The sequence below is a fragment of the Oryctolagus cuniculus genome, chromosome 11, assembly GCF_964237555.1.
Source record: "Oryctolagus cuniculus chromosome 11, mOryCun1.1, whole genome shotgun sequence".
Lineage (NCBI taxonomy): Eukaryota > Metazoa > Chordata > Mammalia > Lagomorpha > Leporidae > Oryctolagus > Oryctolagus cuniculus.
The window spans coordinates 58,300,623-58,318,869 of record NC_091442.1 but is presented as its reverse complement, the minus strand read 5'-3'; the positions used below and the strand labels follow the sequence as shown (position 1 = coordinate 58,318,869).

Below are 18,247 nucleotides of genomic sequence, written 5' to 3'. Positions count from 1 at the left end.
TAATCTCCCTATGCTCCAGTCATGAGTTTCCAAGGCTATGGAAGCCCTCTGAGTTCTCCGATTCTTATCTTGTTTAGACAAGGTCATAGTCAAAGTGGAGGTTCTCTCCTCCCTTCAGAGAAAGGTACCTCCTTCTTTGAAGACCTGTTCTTTCCACTGAGATCTCACTCACAGAGATCTTTTGCCAGAGTGTCTTGGCTTTCCATGCCTGAAATACTCTCATGGGCTTTTCAGCCAGATCTGAATGCCTTTAGGGCTTATTCTGAGGCCAGAGTGCTATTTAGGACATCTGCCATTCTATGAGTCTGCTGAGTATCTCACTTCCCATGTTGGATCACTCTCCCCTTTATTTATTCCATCGGTTAGTGTTAGCAGGTACTAGACTTGTTTATGTGCTCCCTTTGACTCTTAGTCCTTTCATTATGATCAATTGTGAACTGAAATTGATCACTTGGACTAGTGAGATGGCATTGGTACATGCCACCTTGATGTGTTCCCTCGATTTCTGTGTTTATTGCTTGGCATGGTTAATTCTGTTTCCCTCAATGTGAGTTTTTTTTTTTTTTATACTGTGTCCGTGTTAAGTGGACTGCCTGCTGTTGGAGGAGCCTTGGAGGCTTGAGATGGGTGTGGCCTGAGAGCTCTGCTTGGTTCTTCAGGGTTACAGGTGTGCAAAGGTGACACCCTCAGGTTATGCGTGGTAAATCTCTCTCTTTTTATTTATTTATTTATTTAATTTATTCAGGGGGTAAGTAATACCTCACTGCACGGCTGTGCAGAATTGATGGTATTTAGCTTCCGATCTCTGGCTTCTACCCAAAGAGTCTGTGCAGGCTCTGTTTCTCCTCTGAACTCCCACTGGGTTGCCTAGGCTACTGAATTGTAGCCTTAACTCTCCCCTTTTATTGTGTATATCCCAGCTCTTTGTCTCTTGCTAGCTTTTGCAAGGTTGGCATAGAGTGGAACTTGTCTGTACCAGTACGCCCCCCACCTTTTTATTTATTTATTTATTTATTTATTTATTTATTTTTCCTTCTCTCCTGTGGTCAGTCTGTTGAACTTTCCCGCTTCAATGCCCGCTTCCCTCTAAAATTCTGTCCGCTGTTTCCCCGCCAATGTCTCGGGTTACTGAGCTCACCTCCGCTTCCAGAGCTGATGTGTGGACTCGGAGCCCTGGGCATCCCTCCTCTCCCCGCTGATGTCTGTGTCACATCGACTCCCCTTCCCGCACTCCACATAGTTTTTTAAATTAGCATTGATAGATAGTCCTTGCTAACTTAGTCTAAGCAATGTTACCTATTCACACTGTCACTTTAATAGCTGTAAAAATGATTAATACAGTTCTTTTTTCCTTCATCCACTCTCTACTGAGTGAATTTTTAAATATGTTTCTGACACTTTGACCTACTTGTTTTTGGGACAAACTTCACTTAGTTTTCATTTGGGACAGAGGCTGCCAATGGCCTGGATTGTTTAGGTTCAAGGAGAGCCTGAATGCTATAATTCCCAAGAAAGAGTCAAGAAGGACTTAAATAACAGGTAGATAATAAAATGAAATCCCTGTATAGTCATTTATAATACTGGTATCTGATTTCTTGATGTTCATGAATATTATTGGATGGATATGTCCTTCCTACAGCTTTTCATTGACCTGTTTCTGTAGTAATAGTCCCTTTCATGGTAGTTATGGCTAGGATGAAGGATAAAGTGACCAAAGCAGGAAATTTTTAATGTTATGTTCCTTCAGAATAGGAACTTACTAGACATGATTGTCAAACTCCATTTGGAAGTATCACTTAGATCTAACTGAACACCAGATTTAAAAACTGATTGTATGCACCCTCTGTCTGTGTTTAGGCCATGTGGAAAATTGCATCATAACAATTGCACACTTATTTTGGTAACAGCTCTTGTTTAGGAGTCCTTGAGAAAACCAAAGTTCGAGGGGCATCAAGATGTTCAGGTGGCTTGTGTGTGCTTCCTTCTGCACTCTTGCGTTCCACTTATGTCAGCCCCCAGCTTCACCCTGCACAGAATGCATGGATGAGGGCTCATGTGCACACACATACAACTCACACATTCACACCCACCTGTGACAATGGACAGTCTGATGGTAGACAGTTCAAGAGACAATTCTAGCTTAGGGTTTCATTGCCTCTAGTAGTAGGTCAGGCTCACTACCCCTCTTCTTCACAGAGTCTGATACCAAAGGCATCTGATGCAACATCTCCTATTTCCTCTGTTCAGTGGGAGAGAAGCGTGGTGTAGAGACAAAGGAATATTTTTTCCTGGTTTGTCTGAGGAGCTCACCTGAATTTCCTGGGCAGGGAGCCTGCCTCCCTGCCACTTTCTACAGTAGCAACCATAGCATTATATTGCCACCAGTGTACAGGGAACCTCTGCTTGAACAACAAATAGTCCTTGGTGACCAAGTTTTGGAAGTGACTAATGAATCAGTGGCAGTCTCATTAACAATGTGAAAACGCAGTTAGCAATGGGGCAACATCCTCAGAGACTTTCAAGGTGGTCTGATGTCATGTGGACTCTGTTTTGATTTCTTTGTTGAATCATTTTCTCTCCTTGTATTAGACACTGTGCCGGCAATGTGTGTGTTTTTGTATGTATGTGTATATATATATATATATATATATATATATGAACATCTATCTTTAATGTAAATTTTATGTAAAGTAAAAAAAATAGTCTTTTTAAAATTACAGTTGAGGCACATCAGGAGCAGAGAAGTGACCCATGAAAATACTCCACAGCAGTAGTGTAGGTTTTGAACATAAGTTTATCTCAACACAAAGATCTTGCTTCTTCAGCATACCAAACTAGCTCCTTGCCCCAATGTTTGGAAGGCTTACCAGCATTTAAATTGCAAACTCAGTGTACTTGCAGTGCTGTCTACATTTCTTGGTCCTGAGAATAAAATGGACATGTTGTTATAGATATTTGCTGAAGATTCATTCTTATATATTTCTAAATAGGATGAGTAGAAAGGTTATATCTGCATGAAGATTGGGCTCTGGTTTAGTAGAATCGGGCTGTGACGTACAACCATGAGTAACATAGAGTTAGGGGACAATGAGAGACATATAAAGACTTATTTTTGATTTGTCATTTTGCATCTGGTAGGCCTTTACTTCCTTGAGATGGCTGCAATCTTTTTGTTCAGGTCTTTGAAAGCTTGTATCACCTGCTTGTTCCTCAGGGTGTAAATGAAGGGGTTCATAACTGGAGTAACTGAGGTGGTGAGCACTGCCACCACCTTATTCAAAGCCACCCCTTCTTTTGCAGACGGCTTAATATAGATGAAGATGCAGCTTCCGTAAGTGATGGAAACCACAATTATGTGAGAAGAACAAGTGGAAAAAGCCTTTGTCCTCTGCTGAGCAGAAGGGAATCTGAGAATGGTCCTGATGATGTGTGTGTAGGACATAGTCACACACCCTAACGTGAACAGAAGCGTCAGCACAGCCAAGATGAAGACCAAGTGCTCCAAAAACTCTGTGTCGGAGCAGGTGATCTTCAGCATGGGCCCTACATCACAGCCAAAGTGATCTATGATATTAGAGTCACAAAACTCGAGATCAAAGAGCAGAGTAAATGGTGGGATGACGATGATTAGAGTGAGCATGACACACCCCATGAGGATCCTGATGCAGACTCTGTTGCTCATGATGGTCATGTAATGCAGGGGTTTGCAGATGGCCACATAGCGATCATAGGACATGGCTGTCAGGAGAAAGAACTCAGTCACATACAAGAAGAAAACAAAAAACAGTTGAGTGAAGCATGCATTATAGGTCATAGTATTGTCCCCAGTTGCCATTGTGTAGAGGAATCTGGGAATGGAGACACTTGTGAAAGAGACCTCCAGCACAGAGAAATTGCGGAGGAAAAAGTACATGGGTGTTTGGAGGTGAGAATCCACCAAGGTGAGAATGATGATGGCCAGGTTCCCAAAAATACACAAGAAGTAGGTCAGAAACAGAAAGACAAGAAGCAGTATCTGTAGATTTGGATCATCCGTTAGTCCCACCAAGATGAATATTGTTGATGCTGTATAATTTCTCATTACAGATTCCTGGCTATGGCCTGGTCTGTGTGCAGAAACATGAGAGAAGTTAGATTGGAGGACGGGACCATCAGCATGAGTCTACAGTGGGTGAGGTGAACATTTAGCTAAGCCATGATTTTATTGTATTACTTGTCAATCAAGAGTTGAGGGGTGATTTAACCAGTGATACACAGGACTGCCACTGTTGAGTGTTACAGCAGAGATAACACGGGGTCCTTATTAATGTCTCTTTATTACCATGTTGATGTAGTATCGAACCATTATGAAAGGCTTTTTTTTTTTTATGAAGAGTGCTATAGAAATGAAGTTATTTTACATGATCTGTGTTCATGAACAGAAAAATGCTCTCTCCTCATCTGGGTTTTTTGAGGTAAACAGGACCGACCACAGTCAAGGCTGTAAGTTAAAATCATTCTGCTCTTGGCCTCTTTCCTCTGTCTCTGTGTTGATCCCACAGTGACCTAAGGATTAGGTCTTTCTGCTTTCTTATGCTTCTAAACTGCCCAAAAGTCTATTGGAAGCCCAAGGTAAAGGCGCAACCAGAGTGGTTTTTTTTGAAGATCTCTTGAAGCCTCTCACTGGAGTTCCAGTTCCCTTGGGACAATATTCAGACTGCCTGCTCTGGTTTTTTAGGTCCTTGATGATTGCATTTCCATGTAATGGTCCTAAATCATCCCTTGCTTGTTTTGCTGTGCTAGTCTTTTGTTCTGTGAAGATGTTATGCTCTTTTCTACTTCTGGGCTGCTGTAATGTTTTCTCTTTCCTTGAAATTTTTTCACTGGTGGGTCATATTATGTATGGTTTCAGCTTAAATACAGCTTCATTCAGGATATTTTCCTAAAGAGTTTTGTCTAACGCTCTTCTTTATGCCGAATGTTGTAACAGGCTGCACTACTTCCTTTAGCGTTTCTACTGTAATTTTCAATTATATGTTATTTACTTTTTAAAAAATCAGTCAATCAGTTCTATCTATTTCAGGACATTAGATAGTATTTTTTTTTTAAATAATACCTACTTTGTTGCAAAGAGTTCAAACATGAGATGATATCTGCAACATAATTTTTTAGTTCTGGAACTGTTGAGAGTTTGGTCTTTCCTTAAAATCTGATTGCATATTTTTTAAAACTTCTTTGACAGGTAGAGTTATAGACAGAGAGAGAGACAGAGAGAAAGGTCTTTCTTCCGTTGGTTCACTCCCCACATGGCTGCTATGGCCGGCGCTCCACCAGCCTGAAGCCAGGAGCCAGGCACTTCTTCCTGGTCTCCCATGCCGGTTAAGGGCCCAAGCACCTGGACCATCCTTCACTGCCATCTTGGACCACAGCAGAGAGCTGGACTAGAAGAGGATGCCGACGCTGCAGGCGGAGGATTAACCACGTGAGCCACGGCGCTGGCTCCTAGAATCTTGTTTCATTTAGCTGGCTACATAAGTTGGTTAGTTCTGCTACCAGTAACCAGGATAATTTATTCCATTTTATCCAATAACTATTGAACATTTACATTTTGAGTAGTTTTTGTTTTCTAGAAGTTCTGTCAGCTGCCTATAGTTGAATAGGTGTGATCACAGCCCTCAGATAGCTTAGATTTAGTGGGAATAAGCTACTCTATTAGATAATTATATAATGTATTTAGTCCCATGACCCATGTAAACCTGTCAGAGAACACTTAGAAAAGGTAGTCTGAGAATATACCTAAAGGCTGTACAAGAGCCATCCAAAGTTTTTGAGTAGAAGAGTAATGAAGTTTTGAATGTATTAGAGATAAAGTCACAACTGGAGGCAATGAAACCACTTCAAAGTTTTTTATTACAGTAAACTAAGTAAGATTTATTTTTTAAACCTAGAAGTCTTTTATTTAAGGTACACAAACATCACCCATTTCATATATACACATTTAGAAACAGTAATTCTTCCCACCATGCCCCCTCGCTCCCACAATCCCACCCATCTTCTCCTCCTTCTCCTATTCCCATTCTTATTTTTTACAGAGATCTATTTTCAGTTGACTCTATACTGATAAGATTAATCCCTACAATAAGTCAATAGTTCAACAAATCGTATGGAAAACTAAAAAAAAATAATCTATTCCTCAATAGTCAAGATAAGTGTTGTTCAAAATCATTGCATTTCAAAGTGTCAATATCACTGCTATGGATTACCTTTTAGGTGCTCTGTTAGTTACCACAAATCAAAGAGAACATTTGTTATTTTATTTTTTTTTGCACTGGCTTATTTCACTAGTATAATGGTTTCTAGTCACATCCGTTATATTACAAATGACAGGATTTTATTTTTTTTAATGTTACTAGGTTATAATCCTAACTAAATAGCTATAGGCTATTTTATTTTAACAATGCTAAGTACTAAAAATAAAACTAGAATAATAAGACATACCAAAATCAGATGCAAAATGTAAATCATGGCTCTCATCCACCCTGTCCTTAGAATAACACTGTGCTATTCTATGGATGTGATTTTCAGCTTGAAATGAAGTAGCCCAACATTTACAGACATAGCTGTTATTAAAGGTGTTTTGCTATAAGAAGTTCTTGTTTTATGAAATCCTTTCCTTTGGCTTTACTGGAAATTCAGCTTAAATATCACAGGTTTCAGAGACAGCTATGTGGTGCAGCTATGTGCTGCAGGGCCAGCATCATCTATGGGCACCTTTTCAAGCCCTGGCTGCTTCACGCCCGATCCATATCCCATCTGATGCTCTTGGGAAAGCAGTAGAGTGTAGCTCAGTACTTGGGCCCTGCACCAGTGTGGGAGACTCAGCTTAGCTCCTGGCTCCTGGCTTTTTCCTTGCTCAGTGCTGGCCATATAGTCATTTGGAGAGTGAACCAGCAGATGGAAGCTCTGTGTCTTATTCTCTATGTGGCTCTGCCTTTAAAATAAACCTTTTAAAAATATCATCTGTTTTGAATGTGAGATTGTATGCTAGCCCCATATATTCACGTACCAGGTTGATATTTATTTACAATATCCTATCAGTTTCACTGTAATATATCAAAGTAAAAGAACCCAACTTAACAGCAGAAGAAAGCATGACATCATGTACTATCTGATAGAGAAACACTTATTTTTGACATATTTTATTCAGATAATATTTCATCACACGTGGTCTAAAACCACTATTATATTAATTACAACATAATAAACCAAATATATCCAGATGTGAAATACTGGTCTTACAACATGGCAGTCATGTGGAACCCACTGAGTGAACTCCTGCAGGAAAGCATAGTTAATTTGCTTTTTGTATCTATTGTGCTTATTTTGTTGTCTTTCTAAATAACAGAATGCCTTAAATGACAGAATGCTGTCAAGCATAGTACTGTTCATTAAAATAAAGAGTTACCTGTATTGACGTTCAAGTTGTATAGCCAAAAATCAACAATGGGCAGTTTCTGCTCGGTTGAGATAACAGGAACATTGTCTCAAGATCTCACCAATGGGAAACTATATTCTCTTTCTAAGAGTTTGTTTTGCTATTCTTGTTACTTAAATGCAAATATGACTTGTTAGAGAATAGACTGACATCCACTGATTCCTGCAGTTATTCCTATCAAGAAGCATTGTTAAGAATTATTTAGGATCTGGTTTTTAAGCACTCAAGTCAATGGCTTCTGCCATGATATTTTGAAATACTTGGGCTCTGGATGGTGGACAATAGCATGACTACATAAAAATCACACTCACCTTTCTGACTGCTGTCTACAGCTTCTGAGGAAAACTTGATCACAAAGACCCCAGCGTGACCCAGAACTGAGCAGGACTCTTTTTCAGTTAGGACCTATGCTTCAGTATTGATCTTCAGCCCCACAGTTGCATTCACTGGCAAGTCTGTGAATGGGAAGAAATCTAGGTTCTTGTTTCCCACAGTTGCTATAGTGACCTTCCCCAAGTGTCCTTTACCTTCACCAAGTCTTAACAGGATAGCGAATAGAGGAGAATTTCTGACCTTTATCCTGTGGAAAATGCTCATATAGTTTGCTTAGTTGAGAGAATTAAATACTGCTGTGATGGTGAGGACCTTTCTTTGTTTGCAGCAAAGTCCCTGAAAATTCTATATGAAAAGGGTGGCCTAAGTGATGTCTGTTTATCCCCATCAAGTGTTTGGGGATTATTTCAGTAAAGAGACAAAAGGACCCTCGGGGTCCAATTGAGACATCTCTAATGAAGCTGTAGTGTAATGTACTTTAATAAACGTTGGGAGGAAGAATTACCCTGCCATCAACAGGGACTCTGTCCTTGGAGAGGGGAAGATTCAGGGATAGCATCAGAAACAGGTCAGGTGCACCACAGTGTGTCAGAGGAGAACCAAGTTTTGATTCCTTTTCTCTGTTTGGGTTGGTTGGGGAATTCTCCAGCAGAGCTCAGTTCCTGAGAGAATCACATGTGAGTGAGTGCAGACCAGCTCTGCTGTAGAAGAAGGAGCTCCTCCTGAGGTTCTGGGCACTGTTAGCCTCATGTGTTGTCCATTCACGTGATTGCGTTTGCAGTCAGGGGTGGCGGTGGGCTGTTGAAGGCCCGTGGACTCATGTGGTCTGGCCCAGCCAAGTCAACTCAGGCGACTCCTAATTCAGTAAATCTGCAGCAGGCTAATCTTCAGGTTGATGATGTGGAATGGCTTGTGCATGATGTTGTGAATGTGCAAATGGCCCTAGTAGAGAATAGGTTCCCTGCCCATGTTCCTTGGGAGACTGAGTGCTCCCTCTCCCATGGCTGCAATAAACTTTCCTGCCTGATTGTTTTATTTCTGCTAAGCAGGAAGAAGGAAAAGCTAATTGATTCAGGTGCATTTGGACATTCCAAGATTGATTCCCACTCTTAGATTGCTAAGAGAGACATTGAATGAGTGTTAAATTTTACCAAAGAATTCTATGTAGTAGGTGAGCATATGTATAGCATTGAAATTTTTTTTAGTAAATGAGCCATTTCGTGATTATTTTCCATGTCAGTGATTATTTTAGATGTATATTCATAAATAAATCCTGTGTAAAACCTTTGTGCATTTTACAAAAGATAACTAAGAAGAAAGCCCTCCATGAACTGCCCTTCTGGTTACAGAATGGATAATTGTCCCAACCTTCAAAAGCCCCACTAACTCTCCTCGTCATGTTTACCTTTCTCTCCATTCCCAATGACACAAGCACACCCCTGAGTGCTACCAAGTGTTCCCACTTCCTTATTTTTTTTTTTGTAGTTTTACCATCAGTGTATGCAATATTAATTATGTTGTCTGGTTCTTTATAGTGCTGGAACAATTTGATATCCATTCACAAAATGACTGAGATCCTGATTCAGACCACATACAAAAATTAACTAAAAACTGGATCAAAGAACCTACCGTTAGATGCAATGAGATATAGCAAAAAACGTGAAGATCTTTGTAAACATAGGCAAGGCAGATATTTGTTAAAATGATACTGAAAGCACACTTGTTAAAGAAAAAAAAGAGTAAGCAAAATTAGAAATTAAGAACCTAATACTTCAAATGACACGAGCAAGGAAATGAAAATGAAACAAAACAAAGAAATCCTACAAGAATCAAGCCACCAATTAGGAGAAATTATTTACAAATCATGTAACTGATAAGGGGCCTGTATAATATATAAAGCCTCTTATAATTTAGTAAGAAGATAAATATTCTAATTTAAAAACCAGGGCTAGGATTGAATAGAAATTTCAGTAAAGAAATTCAGAAACAGGTAAATTCGCAATCATGAAAATTTGCTCAACATCGCCAGCAACCAGGGAACTGCAAAGTAAATCCACATTAAGGTGCCACCACATGCTCATGAGAATGGCTTAATAAAAGTTAGTCTTTTGTGAGTATGTGAAGGAAATATTGGCACGTATGTGTAGAAATGGACTCTCCAGGTCGGTGCCTCGGCTCAAGAGGTTAATTCTCCGCCTGTGGTGCCAGCACACCGGGGTTCTAGTCCTGGTCGGTGTGCTGGATTCTGTCCCGGTTGCCCCTCTTCCAGGCCAGCTCTCTGCTGTGGCCAGCGAGTGAAGTGGAGGATGGGTGACCAGGAGAAGCACCTGGCTCCTGCCTTTGGATCAGCTTGGTGCGCCGGCCACAGTGTCCATTGCGGGGGTGGGGGGGAACCAACGGCAAAAGGAAGACCGTTCTCTCTGTCTCTCACTCTCACTGTCCACTCTGCCTGTCCAAAAAAAAAAAAAAAAAAAAAAAAGAGGACTCTCCACACTCTGCTGGTGTAAGGTAAACTTTACAGTCATGAAGTAAACTGAAAATAGAGCTTTTTAAAAATTAAGAGTGGGAATGAGGGGGGGGGGTGGGGTGGGCAGGTATTGCTGTGGTGCAGTGGGATAAACACTTGCCTCCCTTTCCCGCATCCCATATGGGTGTCAGTTTGAATCCTGGCTGCTCGACTTCCAATACAGCTCCCTGCTAATGTGCCTGGGAAAGCAGCAGAGGTTGGGCTAAGAGCTTTGGCCCCTGTACCAACGTGGGTAACTCAGAAGAAGCTCCTGGCTTCTGGCTTTGGATTGGTTCAGCTCTAGCTATTTGGGGAGTGACAGTGGATGGAAGATCTCTCTCTCTTTCTCTCTCTCTGTGTATGTGTGTACCTCTCTCTGTAATTTTGTCTTTCAAATGAATAAATAAATCTTTAAAAAAGAAAAAAAGGAGTGAGAATGGAGAGGGAGGAGAAGAAGAATTGGAAGGGAAGGAGGGCAGGGTACAAAGTAGCACTATGTTCCTAAATCTGTATATATAAATACATGAAGGTTAAATAAAATAAAAAAAATACAAAACGCAAAAAATTATAATAGACAAATTTCTGTCTCATCTTTGTTCACTAATCCTGCTACAATGCTAGCAGAGCATCTTGTAATACTTCCGGGCTGGACTGCTGGCTTCCCAGTAACCCATGTCCTAAAGATAAGGCAGTGTTGAGTAGAATTACATGCTAATACATTAAGCTGGAAGATTCTAAACAATATTTTGTCTGTAGGAATGCATTGTAATCCCCCCCCCCCCACCTATCAATCGAGTATGACTATTTCCCATAATGCACCTGTGTCTCATCTGGGACCAGAGAGGAGGAGATGCCTTGATGGCCCTGTGGAAGTTACACTCTACAAAGAGACACCATGAACCTCTCAGAAAGCCTCCTGCATGTTGAACTCCAGCTGGCTCGTATCTTCAGTTAAGGTATCACTCCCGACCTCATAAGAGACTGAGACACGTGGAGGTGGCTCTTTTGCTTTTTGGCTTCTGGGCCTTGCTTAGTGGATTCTCCTCTGGCCTCCTCCCACATTCTCTCCTGACCGGCAACTCTGCTGCCTTCTCATGATGGGTGTCTCTCCAAATGGGATTGCCCACACTCACGTGCGAATGTATATTCAGTCTCTCGCTTTTAAATAAAACTCTCACTCATTCGCTGTAATTATGCCTTTGCTTTGAATTCTTATTTCCGTGTGGCCTAGAATTTAGAATAAAAATTGAGATACTTATGCTAGCATACATTGCCTTTTTCCTTGTCTCAACTTGAAGCAGAGAAGGAATGTATAAGGTGTGGTGCCTGGTCCCATACCAGTGACTGGGGCTGCAGATCCCCTTACTAGCAGCCTTTTTTTTTTTTTTTTTTTTAAATAGATCTATTTATTTGAGAGGCAGAGTTAGAGAGAGAGAGAGAGAGAGAGAGAAGAGAGAAGAGAGATTTTCCATCTGCGGGCTCGCTCCCCAGATGGTCTCATTGACTATGGCTGGATTAGGCCAAAGCCAGGAGCCATGAGCTCTGGTTCTCCCACACTGGTGGCAGGGACTTAGGGACATGGGCCTTCTTCTACTGCTTTTCCAGGTGCATTAGCGGAGGGGTGGATCAGAAGAGGAGCAGCTGGGACTAGAAATAGCACCCATATGGGATGCCTGTACTAGAGGCGGTGGCTTTACCTGCCATGCCACAGCGTCTGCCGAATTTTGTTTTATATATTTGTGAAGTCAATGGATAAAAATACTATTCTAATGTAGTTTAATGATCTGTGATTATTTTAAAATTTACCTCATATGAGTGAAATTGACATCTTATCATTTGATTATTTCTTACAGCCCTTGCCTATATACCCACTGAACTGCTGACTTTTTACTCTCCATTCGTTGACTCTTTATTTAGTGGAGTATAAGCCTTCAGCTAGCATAAATTAAAAAAGCTATCGCAGCCAGCGCCGCAGCTCACTAGCTAATCCTCCGCCTTGCAGCGCCGGCACACCGGGTTCTACTCCTGGTCAGGGCGCCGGATTCTGTCCCGGCCAGCTCTCTGCTGTGTCCAGGGAGTGCAGTGGAGGATGGCCCATTTACTTGGGCCCTGCACCCCATGGGAGACCAGGATAAGTACCTGGCTCCTGCCATCGGATCAACGCGGTGCTCCGGCCGCGGCAGCCATTGGAGGGTGAGCCAACGGCAAAGGAAGACCTTTCTCTCTGTCTCTCTCTCTCACTGTCCACTCTGCCTATCAAAAAAAAAAAAAAAAAAAAAAGCTATCTCAATAATTGGAGAAGAAAGAAAAAAAAAGAGGAAAGAAGGAAAAAAAGGAGGTGGGAGGGGGATATATCATTATATTCTTAGAATTTTACCTATGGATGATACAGAATCTATTCATTGTGCATCAATATCCCATTAACATGTGAATCAGTGAGAATGTTGCTGTAGTAATTGCCATCTATTTGCTATGACTCTGGGAATCTAATGTATTAATAAATTCCTTAAAAAAGTAAATCTCTGTGGTTCTGTGGAAGTTCTATGCCTTGAGAGTGCCTGACGGAATAGGCAGCAGTATTGTGTTATGTTCAAGTGCATGGACTGTGTTTCTAGGTAGCCCAGAACTAAATCTTGGCCTTTGCACTTGCTAGTTATTTGTAATACAAGAATGATAATAACATGTTATTGTTAATTATGAATAATAATATAGCGGTACTTCGGACAGCTTGTGGAAAATGGAAATCAAAGATAAGCATTGGGCCAGTATTGTTGTGTAGTGGGTGAAGACAGCACCAGTGGCGCTGGCATCCATGTGGGTGTAGTTCTTGCCCTGGAGAGGGAGAGAGAGAGATTGCCCTCTGCTGGTCTGCTGGTGTACTCCCCAGATGGCTGGGATTACCAGGGCTGATTCAGGCTCAAGCTAGGAGCCCAGAACTCCATCTGGATCTGCCACATGGTTAGCAGGGCCTCAAGCACTCTCTGCACCCGCATGGGAGACCAGGAAGAAGCACCTGGCTCCTGGCTTCAGATCGGCAGAGTGCCGGCAGTAACGGCCTTTTGGGGGTGAACCAGCGGAAGGAAGCCCTTTCTCTGTGTCTCTCTCTGTCTCACTGTCTATATCTCTACCTGTCAAAAAAAAAAAAAAAAAAAAAAAAAGTGGAGCAACAGCTGGTACTCCCTGCTTCCCAGGTTCATGAGCAGGGAGCTGGATCAGAAACAGAGCAGCCAAGACTGGAATTGGTCCTTATGTGGGATACCAATGTTGCAAGCATAACCTGCCTCACCAGAATACCAGTCCCTACTTTTTGGTATTTTTCGCATGCATAGAAAGTGTATGGTTGTACATTAAAATAGTTTTTAAATTGTAAAATGTGTCGAAGACTTGAGAATTTCTAGGGATCTCTGTTCCCAGGAGAAATAAATTCAGCAAGAAACATACTAACTTTTTAAATATCCCAGGTAATAAAAATTTCTCTGCAGAACAAGCTCTTTGGGATCAATTTTGCTAACAAACAGTATGTTCCCTAGGGGTTTTCGATCTGAGGGACTAATAAAGAGCCTTTGTTGCCATTTTCAAGAATAAAGGGTAAACAGGTGTTTAAGAGAAGTCATCCCAGGGAGATGGGCAAGGGAGTTGCAATGGCGCATCCCACAGGTTATCAGGAAGCTAAGGAGCAGAGCAGCGGAGCAGGAACAATGGGGCTGAATGACACTGTTGCCATGAGGGGCCCGCAGAGACTCTTACAATATCTTTTCAAATCCACCATATAAGTACTCAGGAATTAGTGGCAGATTTTTTTCTTTCTGTTGCATATCGACCATAACCATTAAATTTCTCTTTGAAAAGTGGTTTGTTTATTTATTTGAAAGTCAGAGTTAGAGAGAGGAGAGAGTGATGGCTTCCATCCACTGATTTGCTCCCCCTGCCCAGGTGGCTGCCATGGCTGGGGCTGGGCCAGGCCTAAGCCAGGAGCCCGGAGCTTCTTCTGGATCTCCCACGTGGGTGGCAGGGGTCCAAGCATTTGGGCATCTTCTTCTGCTTTCCCAGGTGCATCATTAGGGAGCTGGGTCAAAGAGGAGCAGGGCTGGCGCTGTGGCTCACTTGGTTAATCCTCTGCCTGCAGCGCCGGCATCCCATATAGGCCTGGGTTCCAGTCCCGGTTGCTCCTCTTCCAGTCCAGCTCTCTGCTGTGGCCCGGGCGGACAGGGGTCCTGCACTCGCATGGGAGACCAGGAAGAAGCACCTGGCTCCTGGCTTCAGATTGGCAGAGTGCTGGCAGTACCGGCCATTTGGGGGGTGAACCAGCGGAAAGAAGCCCTTTCTCTCTGTCTCTGTCTCTCACTGTCTGTATTTCTACCTGTCAAATAAAAAAAAAAAAGTGGAGCAACAGCTGGTACTTGAACCGGTGCTTGTATGAGATGCTAGTGTCATAGGTTATCCCACTGTAGCACAATGCTGGCCCCTGAACAGAATTTTTGATTACTGTGAACATTTCAACTTCATACTGGACTAATTAAAATAGAGTTTTAGGTTGCTATATATGGTATATTTTGTAAATAAATAAATAAATAAATATGGTTTTAGGTTGCTATATATTGTGATGTAGTTTAGAATGAGTAAAATGGAGATGAGATTAGAGGCAGGGCTTTTTTTTTTTTTTTTAGGCAATTGGCAAGATAATTCTGGTTGAGAAATTTAAATTTTAGGTTAGAGCTATGTTAGCAATGACAGGAATATGAGAGGTGAGCGAGAGCTTTCTGATGGAGGAAACAGATAATGCTGAGTGACTGAAATAGGAGTCCAAAAGAAGAGCTAGGAGCACTGCGGCAGAGACCTAACCATTTACGCACACATACGGCAAAAAAGTTCCCAGGTAAACTTCCTCAAACCTCCATATGAAGATCGCAATGTAAATTCTGGGGATATTCACTGAGCAAAGTGGCCAAGTGCAAAGCCATGAAGCATTTCGGCAACACTTCGGCGTTTTTCAGGGAGCACACTGGGCCCCAGAGGTGACCTCCGTTATTTGAGGACTACCTCCAGCTTCATGCTGAGGTTTTAGTCTAGACTGAGTGCTGCCCTTGGGCATTTCCTCTCACTGGTGGGTAAGCAAGAGATAAACTCAGTATGTAGAGCAGAAGTAGATGCTCATTCTTCATCTTCTTGGTTATTTGAAAGGCAGAGGGAGAGGGAGAGGGAAGGGGCAGGAGGGCGAGAGGAGGAAGAGGAAGGAGAGAAAGACCGAGTTGCCATCTGCTTGTTCACTCCCCAAATGCCTCCACTGGTCAGGGCTGTGTCAGGACTGGGTCAAGTCAGTTGGAATCAGGAACTCAATTCAGGTCTCCCCTGTTGGTGGTGGGGACCCCAGTTATTTGAGCCCTAACTGATGTCTCCTAGGGACTGCATTAACCAGAAGCTGACATAAGTAGCCAGGGCTGGGGATTGAACCCTGCTATTCTGATGGAGATGTGGGTATCCTAACCCATCTCTCAATCTCTGTGTCACATGCCCACTCCTCACCTTGCATTTTAAGTCCTGGTCTTATGCAGATGCACTTGATTCTTGAGTGGTAAATTGGGCACAGCTTAGGTGAAGCCATTGACTCCACTCCTAAATAAGTACATAGATCACATGGGTGTAAGCTTAAATTAGTTATTAGAAGAGAAGTTGTAGAGCACTTACCAAAGTGTTTTTTTTTTTAAGATTTCTTTATGTATTTGAAAGGCAGAGTTACAGAGATGCAGAGGGAGAGGGGGAAGGAGGGAGAGAGGGAGAGGGGGAAGGAGGGAGAGAGGGAGAGAGGGAGAGAGGGAGAGAGGGAGAGAGAGAGAGAGAGAAAGGGAAAGTCTTCCATCCACTGGTTCATTCTCCAAAATGCCACAACAGAGCTGGGATGATCTGAAGTCAGAAACCAGAAGCCAGAAGCCAGGAGTTTATTCTGGGTCTCCCACGCAGTAGACACCCAAGCACTTAGGACATCTTCTGCTGCTTTCCCAGGCCTTGGCAGAGAGCTGGACTAGATGTGGAGCAGAGGGGACTGGAATTGGCACCCATATTGGAGGCTGCCCTGCAGGCGGCAGCTTTACCCTATGCCATAGTTCCAGTTCCTAGAGCAGTTTAGTTTTTAGAAAATTCAGTATAAGAAAGCTTTGGCGGGGCTGGTGCTAGTGTACTGGGTAAAGCCACCGCCTGCAGTGCAGGCATCCTATATGGGCACTGGTTTGAGGCCCGGCTGCTCCACTTCCAATCCAGCTCTCTGCTTTGGCCTGGGAAAGCAGAGCAAGATGGCCCAAGTCCTTGGGCCCCTGCACCCATGGGGGAGACCCAGAAGAAGCTCCTGGCTCCTGGCTTCAGATCAGTGCAGCTCCAGCACTTGCAGCCAATTAGAGAGTGAACCAGCAGATGGAAGACCTCTTTCTCTCTGCCTCTCCTTCTCTCTCTTGTAACTCTGAGTTTCAAATAAAGAAATAAGTCTTTCATAAAAAAGAAAGCTTTGGAGAAGAAAACCTTATTTATCAGAGTATTTTTGAAATGTGAAAAGTTTATACGCATACGATGCAGGAAACTGCATCTGAAGCGGGAGTGAGATTCGATCCCACACACTTCAAGATGGGATGATGACCCTAATCAGAGGTTTAATGTGCTGTGCCACAACATCTTCCCCTGTGTTATGTTTCATAAATGTAGATGATAGTTTTAAGTGTGCTGTGAAAGCATAAAACTTTATTTTCGGGCCGGCGCCGCGGCTCAATATTCTAATCCTCTGCCTAGCGGCGCCGGCACACCGGGTTCTAGTTCCGGTCAGGGTGCCGGATTCTGTCTCAGTTGTTGATCAATCTTCCTAATCTCTAACATTCTTCTAAAATTCGGGGACAATGTTGGTCTGGATAGCTGGAGGATTTACCCAACCAAAATTTAGTTAGCCTTCTTCTAAATTTAGGGCTTGTTCTTGAGCCTAAGTTAGAAGGTGTTGAGTGTTCAAGTCATGTTCTGTCTTGTAGCCACATCATATTTTTTTTTAAAGATTTATTTATTTATTTCAAAGTCAGAGTTACACAGAGAAAAGGAGAGGCATAGAGAGAGAAGTCTTTCATCTGCTGGTTCACTCCCAAACTTGCTGCAACGGCCAGAGCTGTGCTGATCCAAAGGCAGGAACCAAGAGTTTCTTCCAGGTCTCCCATGTGGGTGCAGAGGCCCAAGGACTTGAGGCCATCTTCTACTGCTTTCCCAGGCCATAGCAGAGAGCTGGATTGGAAGTGGAGCAGCCTGGACTTGAACCAACGCCCATATGGGATGCTGACACTGCAGGCAGTGGCTTTACTCCCTATGCTACAACACTGGCCCCGCCACAGCATATTTAAAGATGCATCACATTTGTGTGTGGATGTCAGCTTAATAGGAAGAATATCATTATCTTCAGTTATTTTAGAGCTGTCCATTTGCGTCTTCTATTTGTTTCTGAAAATGGAAGTTTACAATGAGAAAGAGAGCTCTTGAGTGCACATTCTTGTTTTATTAACCTGTATTAAGCTTCAGTAAGAATTAATTCTTTGAATAATTAAGGACCAGATATTGTAATATTTCCATGACAAGGAAGAAATCATTTTTAGGTCTTTAGATTCCGCACCATGATATGGCTCTCTAGGAATACAACTTTTTCCTTTATTCGTGTTTTTTTATGACACTGAGCATTGGAGAATCTAATCTGTGGAGCATGCAATAATTGAGGAAGCCATTCTGAATAAACTTAAAAGGTAGCAAAAGACATTGGCTGGTTTTGGTGTTTGGATTTTCAGAGAGAAATGTTCTTGTGGAAAGATTAGATTGGTGATTCTTTTGAATAGTAGCCACATATTTGTCAAATTCATTAATGTTGCTCATGGGCTATGGCGATGTAAATTAGAGTTAGTGTCAACAAGCAGGAAGTGTTC

General features: G+C 42.4%; 1 protein-coding gene across 1 annotated transcript; it reads right to left on the bottom strand.

The window, feature by feature from the left end:
• Positions 1-3,142: 3,142 nt before the first annotated feature.
• Positions 3,143-4,081, bottom strand: LOC100338976 (olfactory receptor 6C2-like). The gene has a single exon (XM_002711159.4). It carries the CDS (start codon positions 4,079-4,081, stop codon positions 3,143-3,145), a length of 939 nt encoding a protein of 312 aa, XP_002711205.3.
• Between the last annotated feature and the right edge of the window lie 14,166 nt (positions 4,082-18,247).

Bases quoted from the DNA above. Each gene is read 5' to 3' on its own strand.
- LOC100338976 (XM_002711159.4), bottom strand. From the start codon at position 4,081: ATGAGAAATTATACAGCATCAACAATATTCATCTTGGTGGGACTAACG.